The 18,350-nt window shown below is 50.4% G+C and overlaps 1 protein-coding gene and 1 long non-coding RNA gene across 2 annotated transcripts in view; both read right to left on the bottom strand.

Moving 5' to 3' along the window:
* The window catches only part of HPSE2 (heparanase 2 (inactive)), a 111,083-nt gene extending 101,422 nt beyond the window's left edge, over positions 1-9,661 (bottom strand). Inside the window, exons 1-2 of the mRNA XM_030488425.1 lie at positions 9,402-9,661; positions 8,150-8,307 (exon numbers count right to left, since the gene is read on the bottom strand). Coding sequence (XP_030344285.1) covers positions 8,150-8,307; positions 9,402-9,661 — 418 coding nt within the window. The remainder of the gene's footprint in view (positions 1-8,149; positions 8,308-9,401) is intronic.
* Positions 9,662-12,247: 2,586 nt separating this feature from the next.
* On the bottom strand, positions 12,248-17,143 carry LOC115608942. Its single transcript, XR_003991693.1, has 4 exons — positions 16,495-17,143; positions 13,858-13,917; positions 12,503-12,609; positions 12,248-12,386 (listed from the first exon to the last, which is right to left on the bottom strand). It is a non-coding gene; the product is annotated as an uncharacterized LOC115608942 (long non-coding RNA).
* Between the last annotated feature and the right edge of the window lie 1,207 nt (positions 17,144-18,350).

Raw genomic sequence — 18,350 nt, 5'->3', positions numbered from 1 at the left:
GGAGCCCTGGATGGAGGATGCTGCTTGGCGAATGCTGTTTTGTTTCCGAGTGCCTGCGCGTTTTTCTGTCCCGCCTTGGGATCTGCATATCTCCACGGCTTACACACATGCAGCCTACAGAGATGACCGAATCTACCAACGGAAATTATGAAGAACAAGTTAGAAAACGTCCCTCAGGAGTGACACAAGCACAGCAGCCTCATCCCAGGGCAAGATGCCCAACTCAGGACTGCCTGAGCTCTAGCAGTCCTTTCCTGGGAGTCGCTGGCATCAAGGGGTTTCACTACCCATTTCCCACCATACCAGCACCAGGCCAGAGCTCCACAAGCTGTGAAACCTTCAGGCACACAGCACACTGAGACAGTTCCCAGCTGCCTTCTGGGGAGGGTTTCCCTGACCCACACATTGAGCTTCTGCACATGGGAATTTACACAGCATCATCATGGCCTGTGTGCAAGCGCCCATCCCATGGCTCATGCCACCATCTGCGCATGGGCAATTCCCTTCCAGGAGTCACTGGAATCACAGAACAGACACAGGCTATTGCCACTGATCAGCTGGGAGGTGGGAGGAGGGCACAGACCAAAGTTTGTGTGGAGAGGGATATGGCTATGGCCAAAGGGATGTATGACAGAAGGATGAAGAGAAGTAACATCTTTCTGTGCATGCATGAAAGTGGGCACTGCCCACTCCAGCAAAAGCCACAGTCACCACTGCCGTGGCACCAGAACAAGCTGAGTTTGCTCACCCTCCTAACAGGACTGTTTGCTTCAGCTTTCCAGTCCTAGGAAGTGAATTTCAAATCATAAACAAAACTATTTCATGTTAACAAAAACTTTATATTTAAAAAAAGAAAAAAAGAATATTAGTGGTGTTAGTGCAGAAGTTAAATAGATGTTTAAATGGGTGACCAGGCAAAACTCTTACGAATTGCAGGTTGCCGAACTTGTAAAACATCTACTTTTTAAATCAACGCATTTTAAAATGTTTAAAAACCAGATTTTTCTTTTGAAATTACTATAAAATGCCTGGTGACTGTGAAATTTGGAACACAACTTCTATTTAGAAAGCCTGAAGATTTCACAAGCTGGAAACTGCGTTCTCAGCATGTCTGTCTTCAATAGGCAAATTTCTGACACATTAGATTCATTCCTTTCTTTTTAGTTGGGAAAAATTCCCTGACAATGAGTTCCACAATTTTTTTCCCACTATATAAAACCATAAATCATATTTGTTTGTTTTATATGTAATAATTCCCTATTTCTTGTGTCATGAAAACAAGAAAATATTTTTTTGCACAGCTTTTTTCAAATTCTCAGTCATTTTTTCCAAGCTGAAAAAAAACCCCTATGAGTGAAAGCTGTGACTTTGATCATTTCCATTACCTTATTCTACACATATATGTTCTTTACACTGATTAGTATGTCATCAACTAGTTTACGTATAGCATAAGAATGTTCTCAATGAGTTTCTGCCTTTCTTTTCTAGTATTTCTAATATTGGATTTCCTTTTTACTTCCCTAAATGTATTCAGAGATCAAACCATAATAAATTCAAAACATTTTTCCTGATGGTAACTGCTAGTTTAGAACCTATAGTTGTATACAAAAAGTCACATGCATTTCCTCCATGTATGTAGCTTTGCATGAATCACTTTTATTTCACAAAAAGAAGATGTAGCATAGAAAGAAGTTTCAAACTAGCAAAAATATATAATGGTTTTAGAGAATTTAGGATGGTTATTATAAATAATCAAACATATAACAAGAGAAATCTTTTGTCTCACCCATATACCAGCAAATAGTTAACAAATCAGGATCTAATTGTTTGATTGCACCATTTCCTGCAGTTATTAAAGCAATTATCAGGCATGATTCTAGCAAAATAGTTTGAAATTAGAAAAAGCGGAGACAAACAGGCCATCTTTGGAAGGCTCTCCTGTATAGGCAGCATCTCCCTTAACTTCTGTAAGGTGATTTCTACATTTTTATTATTATTAGCGTTATTATTAGCATTATTCTTATTTCTAAGGAAACAGCTAAGGGCTGGAGCTCCTTACACAGAAACCCTGCAAGAGCAGGTTGCAGCTCCTTCCCTGCTGTCATGAACCCTGAGAACTAGACAGCAGGAGGCTGCCTTAGAACCCATGCTAAGGTGTGGAGCAGCCCTAGGTCTGGCAATCCCAGAAAACTGAATGGCATGAGAGGATCTACCCATCTTGAGGACCAAGTGCTTGCAATGCCTGAAATGCTGCAGCCTTCCCAAAGCAGCAGCATTTCAAATACTCAGAAGGTGAAAAATACAGCTGTTTCCTCTGTGAGCTCCAAAAGGACAGATGTCTGAACTCTAGAGGGCAGACGAAAAAGAGGCTCTGGGTGACCACAAAAAAAAGGGGACTCCTTGAATATAGGAAAATTTGTTTGTTCAATTTTATGAAGCAACAGGATGGTTCTTCATTCAGAAACATCTGCTGCAACATTTTATGAGCTGGCAGAGGCAAAGGGGCAGTCCCAGCCACATGGCAACAACACTCCCTTGCTCTGGTTCTGGCATCCTTATACCCCATGGTGACCCTCATGATCCTGATCACTAAATTCACAGTAAAACAGTCACCTTCCTTTTTCCCATATTGCTTTTCTGCTGGCTTTGCAGAGGATCAGAAGAAATGTTCCAAGGGAAGCAGCACAAGGGAAGCAGCAGAAGGGCACAGCACAGAACAAAAAGAAGGCATGGGGTCCAACCCTTTTGGTGGCAGAAATCCAAGCCATGAGCTTCGCCACCTTCAGGACACAGTTTTATAGGATTTAATGTGACTTATGCTGAAGCTGCTGCAATCCCAACTTTCACTGCAGGCTGTCCTTTCCCTTCCCAGCACTATCCTCTACACCTCCTTGGACACACACCATTAATTGGTACAGGCGGCTGAATAAGTTGAACTGCAGTGCCCTCTCCACTATCAGGTTTTGGCCAGCTGAGTTCCCTGAACTGACTCACCACGTAAACTGAGGCTCCGGGCATAGAAGAGGGCAGGAACATGTGAGAAGGGACAGAAGAGTGCTCCAGCCCCTCTGTAACCACACACACATATAAGGGAATCCTCGGGTCATTTAGCACATTATAAGCTTCCTTTCCACTCAATATCTAAGACCCTCATAGACTCTAAAACCACAGCATCTTAGAAGCCGCTGGTGCAATACAGACTGAGCAAGAGCGAAATAATGTTCCCACTGCTGCACAGATCTCGAGGTTCAGCTGCAGTGCCAGGTACCTGAAGGCGTCTGAAGGAATAGATCCCAGACTGAAAGGATGCCCAGAAAAACCTATGCCAGGATTACACAGCATGATGTGAAGTTTCCCACACCATACAGCAAAATCTCCTGACTAATATGGAAGGCTTAAGAAACATGTCTTTTTCCATTTTTTTTTTTCCTGTGGTAATTGGCCAGTTTTCCAGATGCCCACTATCCTCTCCAAAAAAGGAGACAAAACAGAAGGAACTTACCAGCAATTAAGAGAGTATTTTTGAAATGTGTTGTCCATATGCACTTCAGCTCAGAAACTTTTCTGACGCACTACCTACAGCATGCATATGTGCTGCCCTTTCCCTCTCCCTCCCATGACCCACTCAGGGCCATACTGGCTGTGTGTGTTATATGCCCTTTGGTCTCTCCTCAGCCACACAACCACAACAGGCTACACAAAGGGACACAATGGAGAAGCTGTGCACTTGGGCCAACACAAGTTCTTGAAGAACTCCAGCTAAGAGCAGCTTCTGGTTTTCCCTTGAGTATTCCTTCACAGCATATATGCACAGGAGGAAACTCTAAGCAAGGTTTATGCCACCAAACTTGTGCTGTAGCACCATCAGGGAGCTTCCAAACTGGGGTCTGGGTTCAGGCACTGAGACAGCATCTGCAGCATCCCTTGCTGAACCAATACTAGGTCTCCACACCACACATAACACTCCAGCACCAAGCTCCAGAGCAGCACAAGAATGAGGTTTTAACAAACCCAGCTCCAGAAGAGGCTTTGTACCAGCAACTACGGCTTGAGCAAACAGGTAGTCCTGTGCATTTGCACTGAAAAGGAGCTGCTCAAGCCTGTTTTCCTGGAGACCAATGTTTCTTATTGTCCCATTCCTTAGACCCAATTGGTCCTTGGCATGTGTGAGGCAGTTGAAAGGACAGGCCAAACAGATTGCTTAGTAGACAATCTAACAACAAAAGGAGAAGCAGGTCTATTACATAGACCAAGCATGAGACCTTACATCTTGGTATCTGCCCAGGAATTGGACACGTGCCTATGACAGGAGAGAAGCACATCTAGAGATAGCAAAGCACAACTCTCAGCACAGCTGGTGAATTAAAAAACTCAGCAGGGCACATACAGAGAAACACCATTTAAGGGAGAGAAAAGTCTCTCAGGCTAAAAATGTTACACCTCTTGATCATCAAATGTCAAAAAGTCTCTGGCACAGCCCCACCTCCTGGTACCACAGATCCTGACGTACATTAAACCAGTTTGCTGTTTCTAACAGACCTCAGGCTGGCCAGTGCCATATCCAAATAGGGTGGACTCTGGGACTGACCACATAAATAGGGATAGCACAGGACAGCAGCCACCTGGAGTACACTACAGACAGGGTGTTAATGTAATGGATTAGTTACATGACCTTCTAATATTTAGCAGAGTTCAAGGGGTACATACAGCCATGCTACCATCAACAGGGACTGCCCTACAGCTCACCTAAACCATTCATTGTAGGCAATCACTGTTAAAAATTGCTCTGTCAGGTATGGACAAATCTGCCACTGGGTGATGACATTACTGTGCCAGCTCTATATGCAGTGCTAAAACAAGTTGCCACACGCACCTTCTTCGTGGGCATCACAGGCTGCCACCACAGATCACTCACCGCTTTGTTACCTTTACTGCCCAAACATGACTGGTCTGGACTGGGGTGAGGCTGTTTGGAGTTACAAAGGGAAGACGCTGAACACACCTAGTATTGCACAATACTTCCAGGTCTGTGCTTCCAGGAAGAAATTGTACAAGAAAACAATGACGCTGAAGCCTAAAGGAAACATCTTATTTCAGAAAAATTAAGTGTGTTTTAGATACAAGTCAAAAGCAACTACTATAACCCTCAGAGAACACCCATGCTCTCTGTGGAGGAAGGGAGAGGAAAAAATGGGCTGGTGAACCCAAAGGCAGGTCTAGATAAAGGCAGTTTTCAGAAGGTGGAGGTAAGCATGGCTGTAACATTTTAAAAGGGAAATAAATGTAATTTTAAATTTAAGGCAAAGAGTAGTATGACTCTCTGAGGTCTGATCATCATGAAGATGGGGCACTACAGAGGTAGAAAAGACCATTTAAAGTAGTGGTGAGGAACACCCGGTCTGAAGGGAAATGGGGTGGCAGAGTGGGATGTACAGCACAAAGACTCCTGCACAGAGAGTGATTCAAACTCCAGCAAGCATGGTCACAGCACAGAGGATCCATGAAGGATGCTGCAAAGCAGTTCTCTTGCTGCAGCTGCCCATTTGAATGCCTGAGATGGCCCCATTGGGGTGGCCTGTGCAGAGAAATGCAGCTGCCTGTGACATGAACACCACTCACAGAGTTACTCGGTAGTAACTGCCGTCCTCTGAGCAGTCTTGTACATGTGCCCTTCCCCCTTGGTCCTGCACCTTCTTGAGTTGCTGCAGCTGAGAGGAACATAAGGTGTGCCCTTCCCTCCCCATCTGCGCACAGGCCACATGGGAACACAAGGCACAGGAGCACCCTTGGGCCTGCAAAGAGCACCCAGGTATTGGGGTCCCACGCCTGGAGTCTGTGTGCACCCACACGGTAAACAGGCAAAAGGACAAACACTTGAAGCAGAAAACAACCGAGCTATCACTTGTCATGTCACTAAAAACCACTAAGGTGATGCATAAGACTTAGACATGTGCTGGTTTCTAATTATTTCCTGACTTTTGTAACTAATCGAGCCCCCTAACTTCTTCTCCGCTCCCGTGGCACTAAAGCTTAGAGAAGACATTTCAGAAAACAAACGCTGGACATGTAAAAGCCCACAGACATGGAAAACAATCCCAACCACACCAGATAAACTGGGGAGGAGGAGGAAGGGTACCTAGCAGGATGCTTGCTGGCTCCCCCCACACTCAGGTGCTGATTGCCATCTTTTTTCTGTGCTGTCTTGCTCGGGCTGTAAGTTCTTTGCAGCAAGGGCATCTGCTTGCATGTTTGTGCATGCCCCGATCCCAAGCAGGTCCTGCACGAGCCACAGATGAGAGAACAAAAACCAGACAAGTGCTCCGAAAGGAGAAGATGGCTGCTCAGATCCAGTACAGGGGGGGCAGAGAGTTGCAGTGGCATCAGGATTTCATTTTGGAGAACTGAATCCCTCTAGTGAAGTGCTCAGCACAGCCTCGGCACAAAAAGATGCAAGCTACTAGCAACTCTAGCCCTGGAGTTTGCACACAGATCTGAAGAGCAAACACAAAAGCTTTGCTTCCAGGCAGGAAATCCCTTTTACCACACCTTTCTGATTTACACCGATGCTTGATACACACCACATGTGTCCCCTCCTTCCCTCACCCACGTTTGCAATGGTTCTGTTCCATATTTAAGTGATGAAAAGTTAAGACCTGTGGTTACAGCTTCTATGAGAAGCTTCATTTTGAAGGGCTGCTACATTTCAACTTTATTGCCACGAGGAAAACTGAAAAAAACACCAAAAGCTTTCAGTCCTTCTCTAACATGAAAGCTGTTGTGAAGACATTTAATAAGTTTAAGTTCTCTCCTGCAAGCTGTTGAAATATTGGAAGTGGGAAAATTTATTCCTACAAATGTTTTGTATGAGTCCCATCCACGATTTTATGCACTACACTTAATTTCTTCTGTTTGAGGTGGCTGCGGCAGGTTTGGTCAGCATTTTCTCCTGAAGCGCATCTCAGCAGGCAGAGTTTACAACAAACCCACCGCCTGAGATTTGTAACCAGGAGAAATAAAACAAGGAATAACATCGGGATTGCTCCGGCCAGGAGACCAAGTGAAGGACAGAACACACAAACTTACCCACCTGCCTGCGTGTGGGAATAGAGGGACATTCATCTCGGTGAGATCAGAAGTTACATGGGGGAACAGCAGGAGCGAGAGCCATCAGAAAACTGGCAAATGCATCTGCTTTTTCCATTCGGCACTGTGCTGCTGACTAGATATCTGCGAAACTTCCTCTGTTCCACAGACCTACCCCACTGGGATCTGTCTGGCATTAATTGGCCTTCAAAATTACTTATGGAAATATCTTCAGCTAATTTTTGTAAGTCATTGAGCAAGGGAAAAAAAGGTTTGGGTTGGTTTTCGTGGTTTTTTTCTTTAAAAAAAAAAAAAGAGGCAAGAGAAAAATCAATAAATTCTTGCATGTGGACATGGTATTTTGCTTCTTAAAATAAACGCCTTAGGACGGAGACTTGGCCCTGACTTTCCTACGAAGTTTCTTTGTGTGAATTAAGGGCAGCAAAAGGTGAAAGCCTTTTGTGCAGCTGGGGGAGGAGGGCAGAGGTGCGGAGAGGAGGGGAGCAGCGGAAAGCTGTGGGCCAGGCAGTGACTTTCGGAAAGACCTACGGTGGCAGAGGGATCCGAAGGGGAACGACCAAGCCCGGCGGGGAACCCCGGGACTACGGCGGGCAGAGAAACGCGGAACGACACTGGGGTCCTTGAGGAAAGGCAGGGCTCCCCGGGGGAAGGCTGGGCGGTGCGTGCACGGACATCCCGGGACTGCGGTGCCCGGTGCCCGCCAGGAGCAGCAAAGCCACTCTGCGGCTGGCGATGCCCGCTCGGGGCTCGAGAGCGAAGGGAGCGGCGGTGGGGCGGGGGAATAAGAGAAGTCCCGCTCCCCGGTGCCGGCCTTTTGTTCCCGGGGCCGGCATCCACCGGATGCACCGGCAACGGGTAATCGGGCTCCGCCGAGCTCTCCTGCTCGCTCCGCTCGGGAAGAAAAGGGTACGCGGGAGGTTCCCCTGCCCGGTCGCTACGCGGCCCCGCCTGGGCACAGAGAGCGCGGGGCAGGCGGAGAGGGACCGCCCGGCGCCCGCAGCTCCCCGCTGCCGCGCCCGCCCTCCGTCCCGGACCCGGAGCTCACCGTCCTCGTAGTTCTTGAGGTAGTAGTCGGGGCCGGGCCCGCCGCGGCTCTTGGCCGGGTTCTTCACGTTGTGGAACTGCAGAAAGTCCGTCCTCTTGCCCGCGAAGCGCAGGAAGGCGGGGGCCAGGCCCCGCGCCAGGGTCACCAGCCGCCGGGAGCTGGGGAGAGGAGAGACCGGGCTGAGGGCGCCGCGGGCCGGGCCGGCCCTCCCTGCCTCGGTCCCGGCGACGACCGCCGGCCACGGGGCTCGGGGACCCCCCGTTGCCCTGCCGGGCCCTGCTGCCCGGTGAGTTGCGGGTACCACGGCGGCGGAGCCCGGCTGCGGAGCTTTGCGCCGGCCGAGCGGCGCGGCCCGGGAGCGGGGAGCCGCCCCAACCTCCGGTGATGGCCCGAGGCCGGCGGGACCCAGCTAATGCACCCCCTCCCCGCCCGCCGCGGCGCCCCCCGGACAAGTGCAGCGGCGTCCCGGAGGCAGAAGCGCTCAGCGCCCCGCGCAGCCCGGCCGCACCGCACGGGAACACAGGACCGTGCCGCGGGCCGAGCCGCCACGGAGGGGAGGGGATCGGAGTGGAGCGGGGAGGGGAGGAAAGGGGAAGCCAGCCCGGCTCCGCTTCACCCGCGCCTTCCCGCTTCCTCGCCCGCTCCTTCCCCGGAGGCGGCGGCAGCCGAAGAGAGCCTCGGAGCGGGCGTGCGGTGGAGACCCGCTCTCCCTCCCCGACTTACCCAGCAGGGAAAGAGCTTTCTGGCCGCCCCAGCGCCTCCAGGCCGCGGCTGCTCCGCACCGCCGGTGGAGCCCAGCGCAGCTGCAGCCCGGCTCTGCCCCCAGCGCGGGGCTGGAGGTCCGGGGCGCGGAGGGCTCTGAAGACCTGGCCGACACCCCGTTCTCCGCCCGTCGGGAACTGGGGAAGACTCGGCTCGGCAGGCGGCCCTGTTCCTGCTGCTGCTTTTTGGTTTGTTTTTTAGGGTTTTTTTCCCTGTCCTGCCTCGGCCCCGTGTTGTGCTTAATTATTTTATTTTGCAGAGGAGCGGTTGTTGGAGCGAGGGGAGCACGACATTTTTGCAGTCATAACTGATAAGTCTCCGAAATGCTTTCTCCATTGCAAACATGTGCATCTTAATGGAAACCATGGCCTCGCTCCCTCCGTCACAACAAGCGCCGCCAGCAGCGCGGAGCCCGGAGGGGCTGGGCGGCGGGGCCGCAGGGGCGCCCCGCGGGCGGAGTGGGGAGGGCGCCGGGGGGCTCCTGCCTTACCTTAAGAAATCGAGCCAGCCATCATGAATGATGGAGGGGTCCAGCTGCAGGGAGAGGAAATTCTCACTGATTATCCTGACAGGGCTCTTGGTGTTGACATCAAGGAGAATGAGAGTCCTTCCCTTCACACCTGGAGGTTTCTCCACCGGCAGCGCTCTCCTGTCCCCGGCCTGGGAGGACAGCGAGAAGGTGGCCATGAGAGCCAGCCCAGGTGCCATCAGGGCTAAGAGCCCGGGGGGGCAGGAGCTGGGACAGGGCATGCCGGATAGCAGGAAACCCCTAATTAACTTGCTGTCTGCAGGGGCTCGCTCGTGGCTAATTGTCCTTATCTAAAGTGCGGGGCGCTCTGCCTTTTTTTGCAATGTTTTGGTGCTGGTGGAGGGGAACTCACGCCCCTGACCAGCCTTTCTTGCAGCCGGTGCCAAGACTCCATGCAGCCAGCACCGCCCCTTTAAGAGATGCAGGCTCCAGACATTTTTAACTTTTTGAAGGTAAGGGGAGGCTCCCGGTTTAACCCCCTCGGCTCGGGGTCCGCCGCCCGCCGCAGCCCCGAGCTTTCGCTTTGCGCCGGCTTCGCCGCCCACCGGCGGCCGCTTTCCGCCGCGGGAGCTCCCGCACCGCGCAAAACCGGGCCGGAGCGCGGCGGCAGCCTAGCACGGCCCCAACTCGTCGGCGACTGCAGGAACGGCCGAGGCGGTAAGGCAGAGCGGGCGGCCCTGGATGGGGGAAAGGGAGGTTAATCACTCCCCCAGAAAACTGCGCTGGAGCGGAGAGCTCTTCCCGAGCCGAGCCGGGACCCGCCGCGTCGAGCGAAGCCCCCGGGGCTGAGCGCTGACGGTTCCGCGGGACCCGACGGGCGCAGAGGGGCTGGGGGCCGCCGGCGGTCCAGAGCCCGCTCACTGCACACGCGGCTGGCCCCGCCCGAAGCCACGGGCTCGGCCGGGCGGCTCACGAAGACTGGTCGGGGACCGGGTCGCAGGGAATCGGGCCGCCCTCTCCCGCCGGCCTCCGGGACCAGCGGTGCCCGACCTGCGGCGGGGAAGGGAAAGGAGCGGCGGTAGCAGTGGCCGTTGTGGAAACGTCCGCATCGGTGGTGCAAAGGACACCACCTTTGGGTTCCATGGAACCGACGAGGTACCCCGCGCTAGGGCCAGCTCGTGGGTTCCTGCGGGACGGCCCGGGCTCAGCGCGCTGCAGAGGTATAACTGGAGACGTTCTCGGCCCTGGGCGCAGGCTGGTTGCACCGAGCCCGGCATCCGTGGCGGCTGCCTAGCATCCCGGGAGCGATGGCCGACCTCAGGGAGTCTACACCGGAATCAGGCATCTCGCCCCGCCAGCAGCCGGTTCCCGGGCAAACGCCGGGGTCCCGCACACCGGTAGCAGGCGAGATCCGGGACTTGTAACATGCACTACCTGAGCCCTCCGCCGCTGCCCTTGCCCGCCCCGGCTCCACCTTCGCCCAGACCAGGCGGCAGGCAGGGCTCAGATGCCGCTGCCCGGCCCGGCGACGGAGGGCCCCGGCTGGGCTGCGCCGGGCCCGGTGCGGCCCGTCGGGGCCCCGCAGCCCTGGGGATGGGGCTCCCGCAGCACCATCTGCTGGTGAGGGGCCCGGCGCGGCGGCAAGTGGGCACCCACCTGCAGGTACCCCCGCGGCGGAGCCGGGAGGTGCTGGGGCTGGAGCGAGCGGCGGGGCTCTGGGGCAGAGGCACAAACTGCGCCCGGAGCTGGGCCGCTTTGAGCCGCATGTAAGAGCGGGCCGGACGACGGGGACCCGACAGCCGCCCTAGGGGAGCCCAGCCGGGCTCGGGTACGAGCGGCGAGCGCTGCAGCCCGGGCCTGGGGCGTTCCCGGCGCACCGGCAACCCGCTGCCCCAGCAGACCTCCCCGCGGCTGGGACCCCCCTTCCGCTCCTCCCTGTGCCCGTACGGAGCCACCTGCGCTCCTCGTCTGCCACAGCCGGGGTACTGGAGGCGGAGGGAGTGGACCAGGTGTGTCCCACGGCAGCAGATCGCGGAGCTCGGTGCGCTCGGCTGATCCCCGCACAAAGTGAAGGCGGTTGGGCCTGAATCCTGTGGAAGTCCGCGGGCAGCGGACTTTCCCCCTCGTTTCTGTCCCACGAAATGCTTCAAGCCCATCGCTCCGGGGGGCAACCCCGCTGCCAGACCCGGGCTACCGATGCAGGGGGTGCAGGGGCCCGGAGTCACTGTGCAATTAATAGTAACAGGGATGGGGGGAGGATGAAACGTACCTCTGGCTCTGCTAGGGGTGAACAGGGAGAGCACAAAACAGGATTTGCCGTGAAACTATCCCGCTAATGTGGAGATGGGAGCTGGGCTCAAAACGCGCCTCGCTGCCGGGCGCGGCACAGGCTGACAAAGAGCAGCAAAGGGATGCCCGGAGCAGTGGGGTTTTGAGCGCTAGAAGAAGTAAGAGGATCCGGGGGAAAGGGCTGTGCAATTTCAGCTGTGCAAAGCCCTGGCATCCCGGGACAGGAAGAAGGCAATTTAAGCCTGGAAACTTGTGTTCGGCTGCAAATGCTTCAGCCGCAGTTTGTTATAGCGCTTAAAACTGACCCAGGACCTGAAGCCTCTGCTTCGGAAGCTGCTCAGTTTTTTGGGTCACCTCCAAACAAGGGACACGAGTTTCTGAATAATCTCGTTATTTTGTAATTATTTTTCCCCGCATTAACAGAAGATGTCAGCAAGGCTTCAGGGGCATTTGTTGCTCAAATCAGTGCTGTGGTTACAGGCCGAAATTTTGTACCGCGCCTCCTGCTAAGGATGCCTCTATTTTAAAACGAAACTCTAGTGGGTTAGGTAGAAAAAGACAAGAAAGGAAACAAATTGTCCCATTTAACCTCCTTTATATATATATTTTCCCCTTGCAAACAAACTTCTTTAGAAGACAAATGTGTTTATTCTGAAATGTTCCTCAGAATTAGTCTCTGCTTCGAATGCAAACTCCGGATGCAGCGAAGTCACTTATCTGCGGAAACATCACCAACAACATAAAACAGCAGGGAAAGGAGCAAAAAGTCTCCCAGCTGCCGGGGTCAGCTTCCAGATTCTGGGAAGAAGGCGCTAAAGGAAATATTCCCTTACCTGTCTCAGCTTTCCAGACCAACACCTGGACCCAGCCCCGATCCAGTGGCCTCGGAAAAGCAATTGTACCCCTCTTTGCATCTGGCCGCAGCAAGGGCAAGGCGAACCTAAAAAATAATATTTGGGGGTTTGGTTTTAAAATAAATGGTAGGTTTGCTATAGAAGCCCTTTAAACGCTAAAAAGCTTTGGTTATTATCTCTGAGCGGTTGGACAGTAACGGAGGTGCAGGAGCCCTGAGAACCGCTGGTGCAGCTCGGGGCTGGCCCGGGAACCTGCAAGGAGGGGGCACGGCTCACCTCCTTCACAGCAATGCAAACCAGATAGGAGGTATCTCGATTTACACCAGCTGCGACCTTGCTCGCCTTGCGCAGGGCGGTGAAGCGCTGGTCCTTTCTTATATTACGATAATTAGTTTAGAAAGCCTGACTCACATAAAAGGTATCTATAAAGATTTACTCGCGGTTTTGTCGATTTGGAAATACGTTTCTCCATTTTCCATCTACTCTAAACCTGCTGGTTTTAATCTCCAAAACAGTCATTGGAAAAGAAAACCGGGGGAGGAGAAGCATTTCTATAAAGAGTTTAACCAAAGCACATTAAATATTTTCCCAACATCACCAAATAAACAACAATCCTCCAGCTCCCTATAAACTATTTAAAGCATGTCATATCATCTCTTCTGCTCTTGCCAATGAACTTTCCTTTTAATTTATAAGCAGATTAGAGCAGAGGCCTGTCTTTTTGTGTATATTTGCAAAATGTTTGGCACCCTTTCAGTCAGCCACAGTTCACAAACACTTAAAACTGCATTTAACTTCGTTATTATAGGTAGTTACTTCACTTTTCCCTTGCTTTTGTAGAGCTACTGCCTGTGAAAGCACTTGTTGTAAATTATCTGAGCAGTTGTTGAAGGATTTCAGTAGATGAAACCTCTTTGGATGGCAGGGCTGATTTGGGGGGGGGGGAGGTGGGAAGAGAGGGAGAAGAAAGCACAGTGGAAATTTAAACCGAGATCTCAGGCTGTACAAATCGGCCCAAAAGAAAACGGGGGAAATCTCCTTCGGATGAACATTTTTAGTTCACTAGAAAATAAACTTCTGCTCGTAAATGATGAAAGTTATTATCATCAGAGGATATGCTGTACCAAACAAACCTCCATTAGGCTGGGAAGGATAAAACAGGCTAGACAGCCTGTAAAAAAAAACAATCATCATGTCTTTGATTCCCAAGATATCAACCATGTCTGTTTCTGTAGTGCTGTCAAGTAAACCTGAGTTATGGATGCTCTAAAAGAAGCCAGCAAGGAGAAAATTCAGCAAGTGAAAATTAAGAGCATTATCCATAGATACTTTACCAAAATATACTTTCTTTTCAGAGTCTCAAGTTCTTGCCCTGTACCATGGCACGACAATTTCTGCGAAGAAAAGGGAATGTGGTAAATCTGTGGTCATCAGAGCACGCAATTGCATGACAGATTCTTTTTATTGAGGTTTTTGCTCTTTCTGCACTGCAGTGGCCATCATTTTCACAAGAGCCTTAATGTCTGGAATGCAACCTCCTAAAACTGCCAGTGTCAAGATGGGTGCTGCACAGTCTGAACTCCACTGCTGAAACCATCTTCTAGCACATTTATGTATCACGTCTGACCTGAACAAGCAGGCAGAGGACAGTTACTTGGTTTAATACTATACTGGTGCGTTGTTCTTTAACGTAGGTGACCTGGAAAGTTCTGTAACAAGCAAATATACCTGTCCGGGCTCAGAGGACTGGCTGGTTGGGGAGCTCAGTCACAGCAGGAGGAAAGTAAGCCTACTGAGAGCGCTTCCTTCCTCCATGTGAGCAAAAAGCAAGGCATCGATCAAAACCAACTGCCTGGTCAGAAAAAACACAGTTGGCAATGCTGTCTTTGCATTTTTGCCAGCATGAAACGAACACAAACTGGTATTTCCAAGTCTAGCCACAGGAAAATAGAGCATGGTGGTGCCAGGCTTTCCTTTGAGAGTCATTCTGTATTCACTAGCTGCCTAATTAAGAAACTATAGAAAAAGGGGACAGGGACAAAAAGAAGGCACTGGTCTCATAAAGGTTGTGAGAGTGGGCTCTCCCCAGCTGGAACACCATGGGAAGCCACATGGGAAGCCACATGATGAAGTTGAGCTAAAGCTAAAGGCAGCTGCTGCTTTATGATCTTTTTTCTTTTTTTCTTTTAGTAACTTAATTTCCAGCCCTGTGAGCAGTTTGACACCATGTACTCTGCTGGAATAAACTGCATTGTTTTCCTCAATCTGTAGTCTCAAAAATACTCTGACTAGCACAGGGTACCCTAGTCCTGGAGATTTGTCTATGGAGAGAGCCAGTGAGTTCCCAAAGTGTCCATCTCGCAAAAGATGTTTTGAGGTTCTTGAAAAACTGAGACACACGATTTCCATCAAGCTGTGGGAACCGCTCCGGAGGCTGGTCAAACCAGGTGCCATCCCAGCAGACAGAAATCCCCTTTGCCCAGTGCCTCTTTAGCAAGCAGAAAAAAAACTCCACATAATGACTGAGGATACTTCTGTGTACAACACCCTTTGACAGAGAATGCTATTTGGATTCCTGAACTTCTCTGTACTTATCAATGGCTGGGTCTGATTTAGCTTTTGCCTTTTGTATCTTGAGTAGAAGCAAGTCAGAGGAACAACACACCAGCGAGAACCAGAGCTCTGCAGATTTCCAAAGATCACATTAGCCTCAGAAACACTTCCCCCAAACTGAGCCCAGCCCTGAGGAGCAGAGAAATGTGTAGAACTATCCTCATTTTACATCATCACGTGAAAAGGAAAGAGAAGTGAATATGCCAATTTTGCAAGCCTGAGAATGAATGTGAACAAGTATCTGTCCCACCATCTGGGAGGAGATGATAGAGGTGAAGGAAGAGGGAATACAGGGGGGATGGTGAAAGTTCACAGAGACCTATTTTTCTGGAGGGATGCTTCACATTCCAGCAGCAAAAACGAACGAAGCAGACATGAGGAGCAGATCGGAGAGGGGAAATAGGAAGATAGATGAAGTGCAAGGCTGGAGGAGCAAACGAGTCAATTACGAAAAAGAGGAAGGGACTGTGTGCAGAAACCAATGAGGAGATGGAGCTCAGGGGAAGAAAGAGCAGCCAAAATGCTCTCAAGTCAGAGATGTTGCTGGGGTGAGAGAGACAGACAAAAATGGAATCTTTCAGGTAATGCTAAAATTGTAAACGTCTGTCCTCTGTATCTATTTGATTATGGCACCTCTGTCACCAGCTCTATCAGGACAACTGAGCATAGCCCTGCTATAGACAACAGGAGAAACTAGCCATGTCGAAGTTGCAAGCCCTTGGTTTATGTAGAGAAATCAGAAGTGACACGTGAAATTCGTAGCTAGAGAGCAAGAGGAGGAACCACTGAGAACTGCGGGTCGTGCCTGACAACCAGACAGATGAAACAGAAACAAAGTGAAATGCCAGCAGTGTAGAAGCAGTGAATGCCCAGAAGGAACCCAGGCGATGAGGCGGATCAGAAATGAGCACCACTGGATAAGGGTGAAAGGCCAGCAGTACAGGACTGCGCTGTACTAATGGAGGGAAGAGGAGACAGGCTGAAGCTGGATAGACCTTAAACCAATACTCTGCTTCCATTGCCCCACAAAAGCTCTCAAATAAATCCAGAAAAAGCAATCCTCTTTCTACCTAAATTCCAAGAACAACAGATAAGTTTCTGAGCTGCTCCTCTTTAAGGTGGTGATGGAGAGACAAAGGTCTGCAAGCATCACTTTTAAGGTTGAAACCATGCAAACATGCAGTCTGCCTGGAGCTTCACACAAATCTGATATAAACCCTACCCCTCCTACTGACATTGAACAAGCAAATAGTTCCATCCCCTGTCTTGAGATCAATGGGGCGGGACAAAAATATTGCATTTTGGTAAAGAGCTCTGAGAGAAGCATTTCTACAGCCCTTACAGCAACACAGCCTCACCTCAGCGCTGCTTCAGTGCTGGAATGCCTGCAGAAGTGAGGAGGAAGGCACAGGGTCCATAGCCCAGGCACAGTAGTTTGTTGCCCAGAAACAACTGCAGGGAGAGTGTACATTCACAGGGCAGACATCTCCTTTGTCCTTTCTACCACCATCTGGGTGTTGCCTCATTTCTTCTGCCTCCACGGTTTCCCTTCTGTTAGCCCTTTTAGCAACATGGAGAAGCTATAAATAAAGCTATACAAGCAATGTAATAGGCATGCAATTGCATGTCTATTTTCTTTGAAAAAATGATGCTTTATTTCCTGTACAATGGAAACTACAGTTTGATGTTACAACTACGGATTTTGACTGAATGCAGAAATTTGACTTAAACAATGACATTTCCCCCTGTATTTAGTATTACCATATGTCACTGATTATATATTTAAGTTGCAGAAATGAATTAAATTTCATGGCTTCCTCAAGTTAGATTCTCTTGGAGGGGACTGTCTTTTGTTATTAACCAAAATGCTTGGGAAACAGTTTAAATCAAGCAGATTTTTGGTATAATTTCAGGAGGAAATTGGTTATCGCAAACTGAGCGCTTAACACGTCATCATCCAGAAGGCTGCATAAAGCTTTGCAAACGCGCAGCAACCCTGGCCAGCACAGAGAAAAGAGGTTAATTGAACACCACAGACTCAGAGATGGAAAAAAATTAAAAGACACGAAGCACTGTTTGGAGCTCACTTGCCTGGGGTCTTCTTCCTTCTGCCTCAGAAGTTATCATGTATCCCACATCTCACTGCTTATTTCACTTACTTGAGGAAAGTATCTTCTCTCAGCTGGCTACAGAGCATTAGTGACAATCACATTGCACGTACATTCCAGGAGAAGCCAGCCTTGTGCTTGCTAGATTTCTTCCTGTTTTCTGGGCGAGAAAAAAAATCAAAATCCACATTTTCTTTACTCCTTCTGTTTCCCATCATGGTTTGGATTGCTAACATTTCTATCCCCACTAGCAGTCCCGTGGTGGCTCCTGGCCCTTTTCTAGAGGACTAGCAGACAGCAGAACCCCTGGGCTCACATCAACCAGAAAAGAAGTGAACTGTAACCTGCAGCCTCTGGGTCTTTGACTTCAGACCTTAAAGTCAAGGTGATGTGAGGGACTTTACAAAACTCCCCATGTCCACACTTCCCTCCTCCTCCAGGTACTGCCTGCACCCACACACAGCCAGGGCTGGAGGAGGAGGGCCATAATCAGAGATGTCACCACTGGCAGGGGTTGTGGACATTGTAGGCTGTGGCACAGAAGCTGCAGAGGGAGTTCAGTGGTAGCAAGCATGGTGTAAAGCAGAATCTGAGGTGAACGGGAGGCAGGTTATTATTCCTAATGGAAGAGTAATGTCATAAGGGGTGAATGGGTAAAAAGGAGGCTTCAGCATAGTAAGAAAATAAGGGCAGCTTGCTAGAGGACTCACCAGGCAGGATACAGCCAGGACGGGCCTCAGTGAGAGCCTTGCAAATTCACATCGTACCTTGCCAAAGACTCAATCAATTGAGCATGTGCTAAAGCTTAGTTTGTTTTGTCTTATTTGGAGCTTTGGAAGATATTTCCTATCTTGACTCATTGAATACACTCCAGCCACACACCTGCAACTTCTGGAGTGCATCCTCTCAGCAAGAGGCTGGCTAGCACGTCGTCACTTATGCAGGGCAAATCCTACTGAAAGCACATCGGACCACAGCTTTCGCACCAGTTTACTTTTACATATAGCACATGTAAGCTAACATCTGGCAAGAACACAACTATGTCCTGATCAAGATGGAGCTCATTGCAACAGATGGTGTGTAATACTGTAGGACCAGGGCAGCTC

The sequence above is a fragment of the Strigops habroptila genome, chromosome 5, assembly GCF_004027225.2.
Source record: "Strigops habroptila isolate Jane chromosome 5, bStrHab1.2.pri, whole genome shotgun sequence".
NCBI lineage: Eukaryota > Metazoa > Chordata > Aves > Psittaciformes > Psittacidae > Strigops > Strigops habroptila.
Note: the sequence above shows the minus strand (reverse complement) of the source record. Positions and strands in the feature narration are given on the sequence as shown.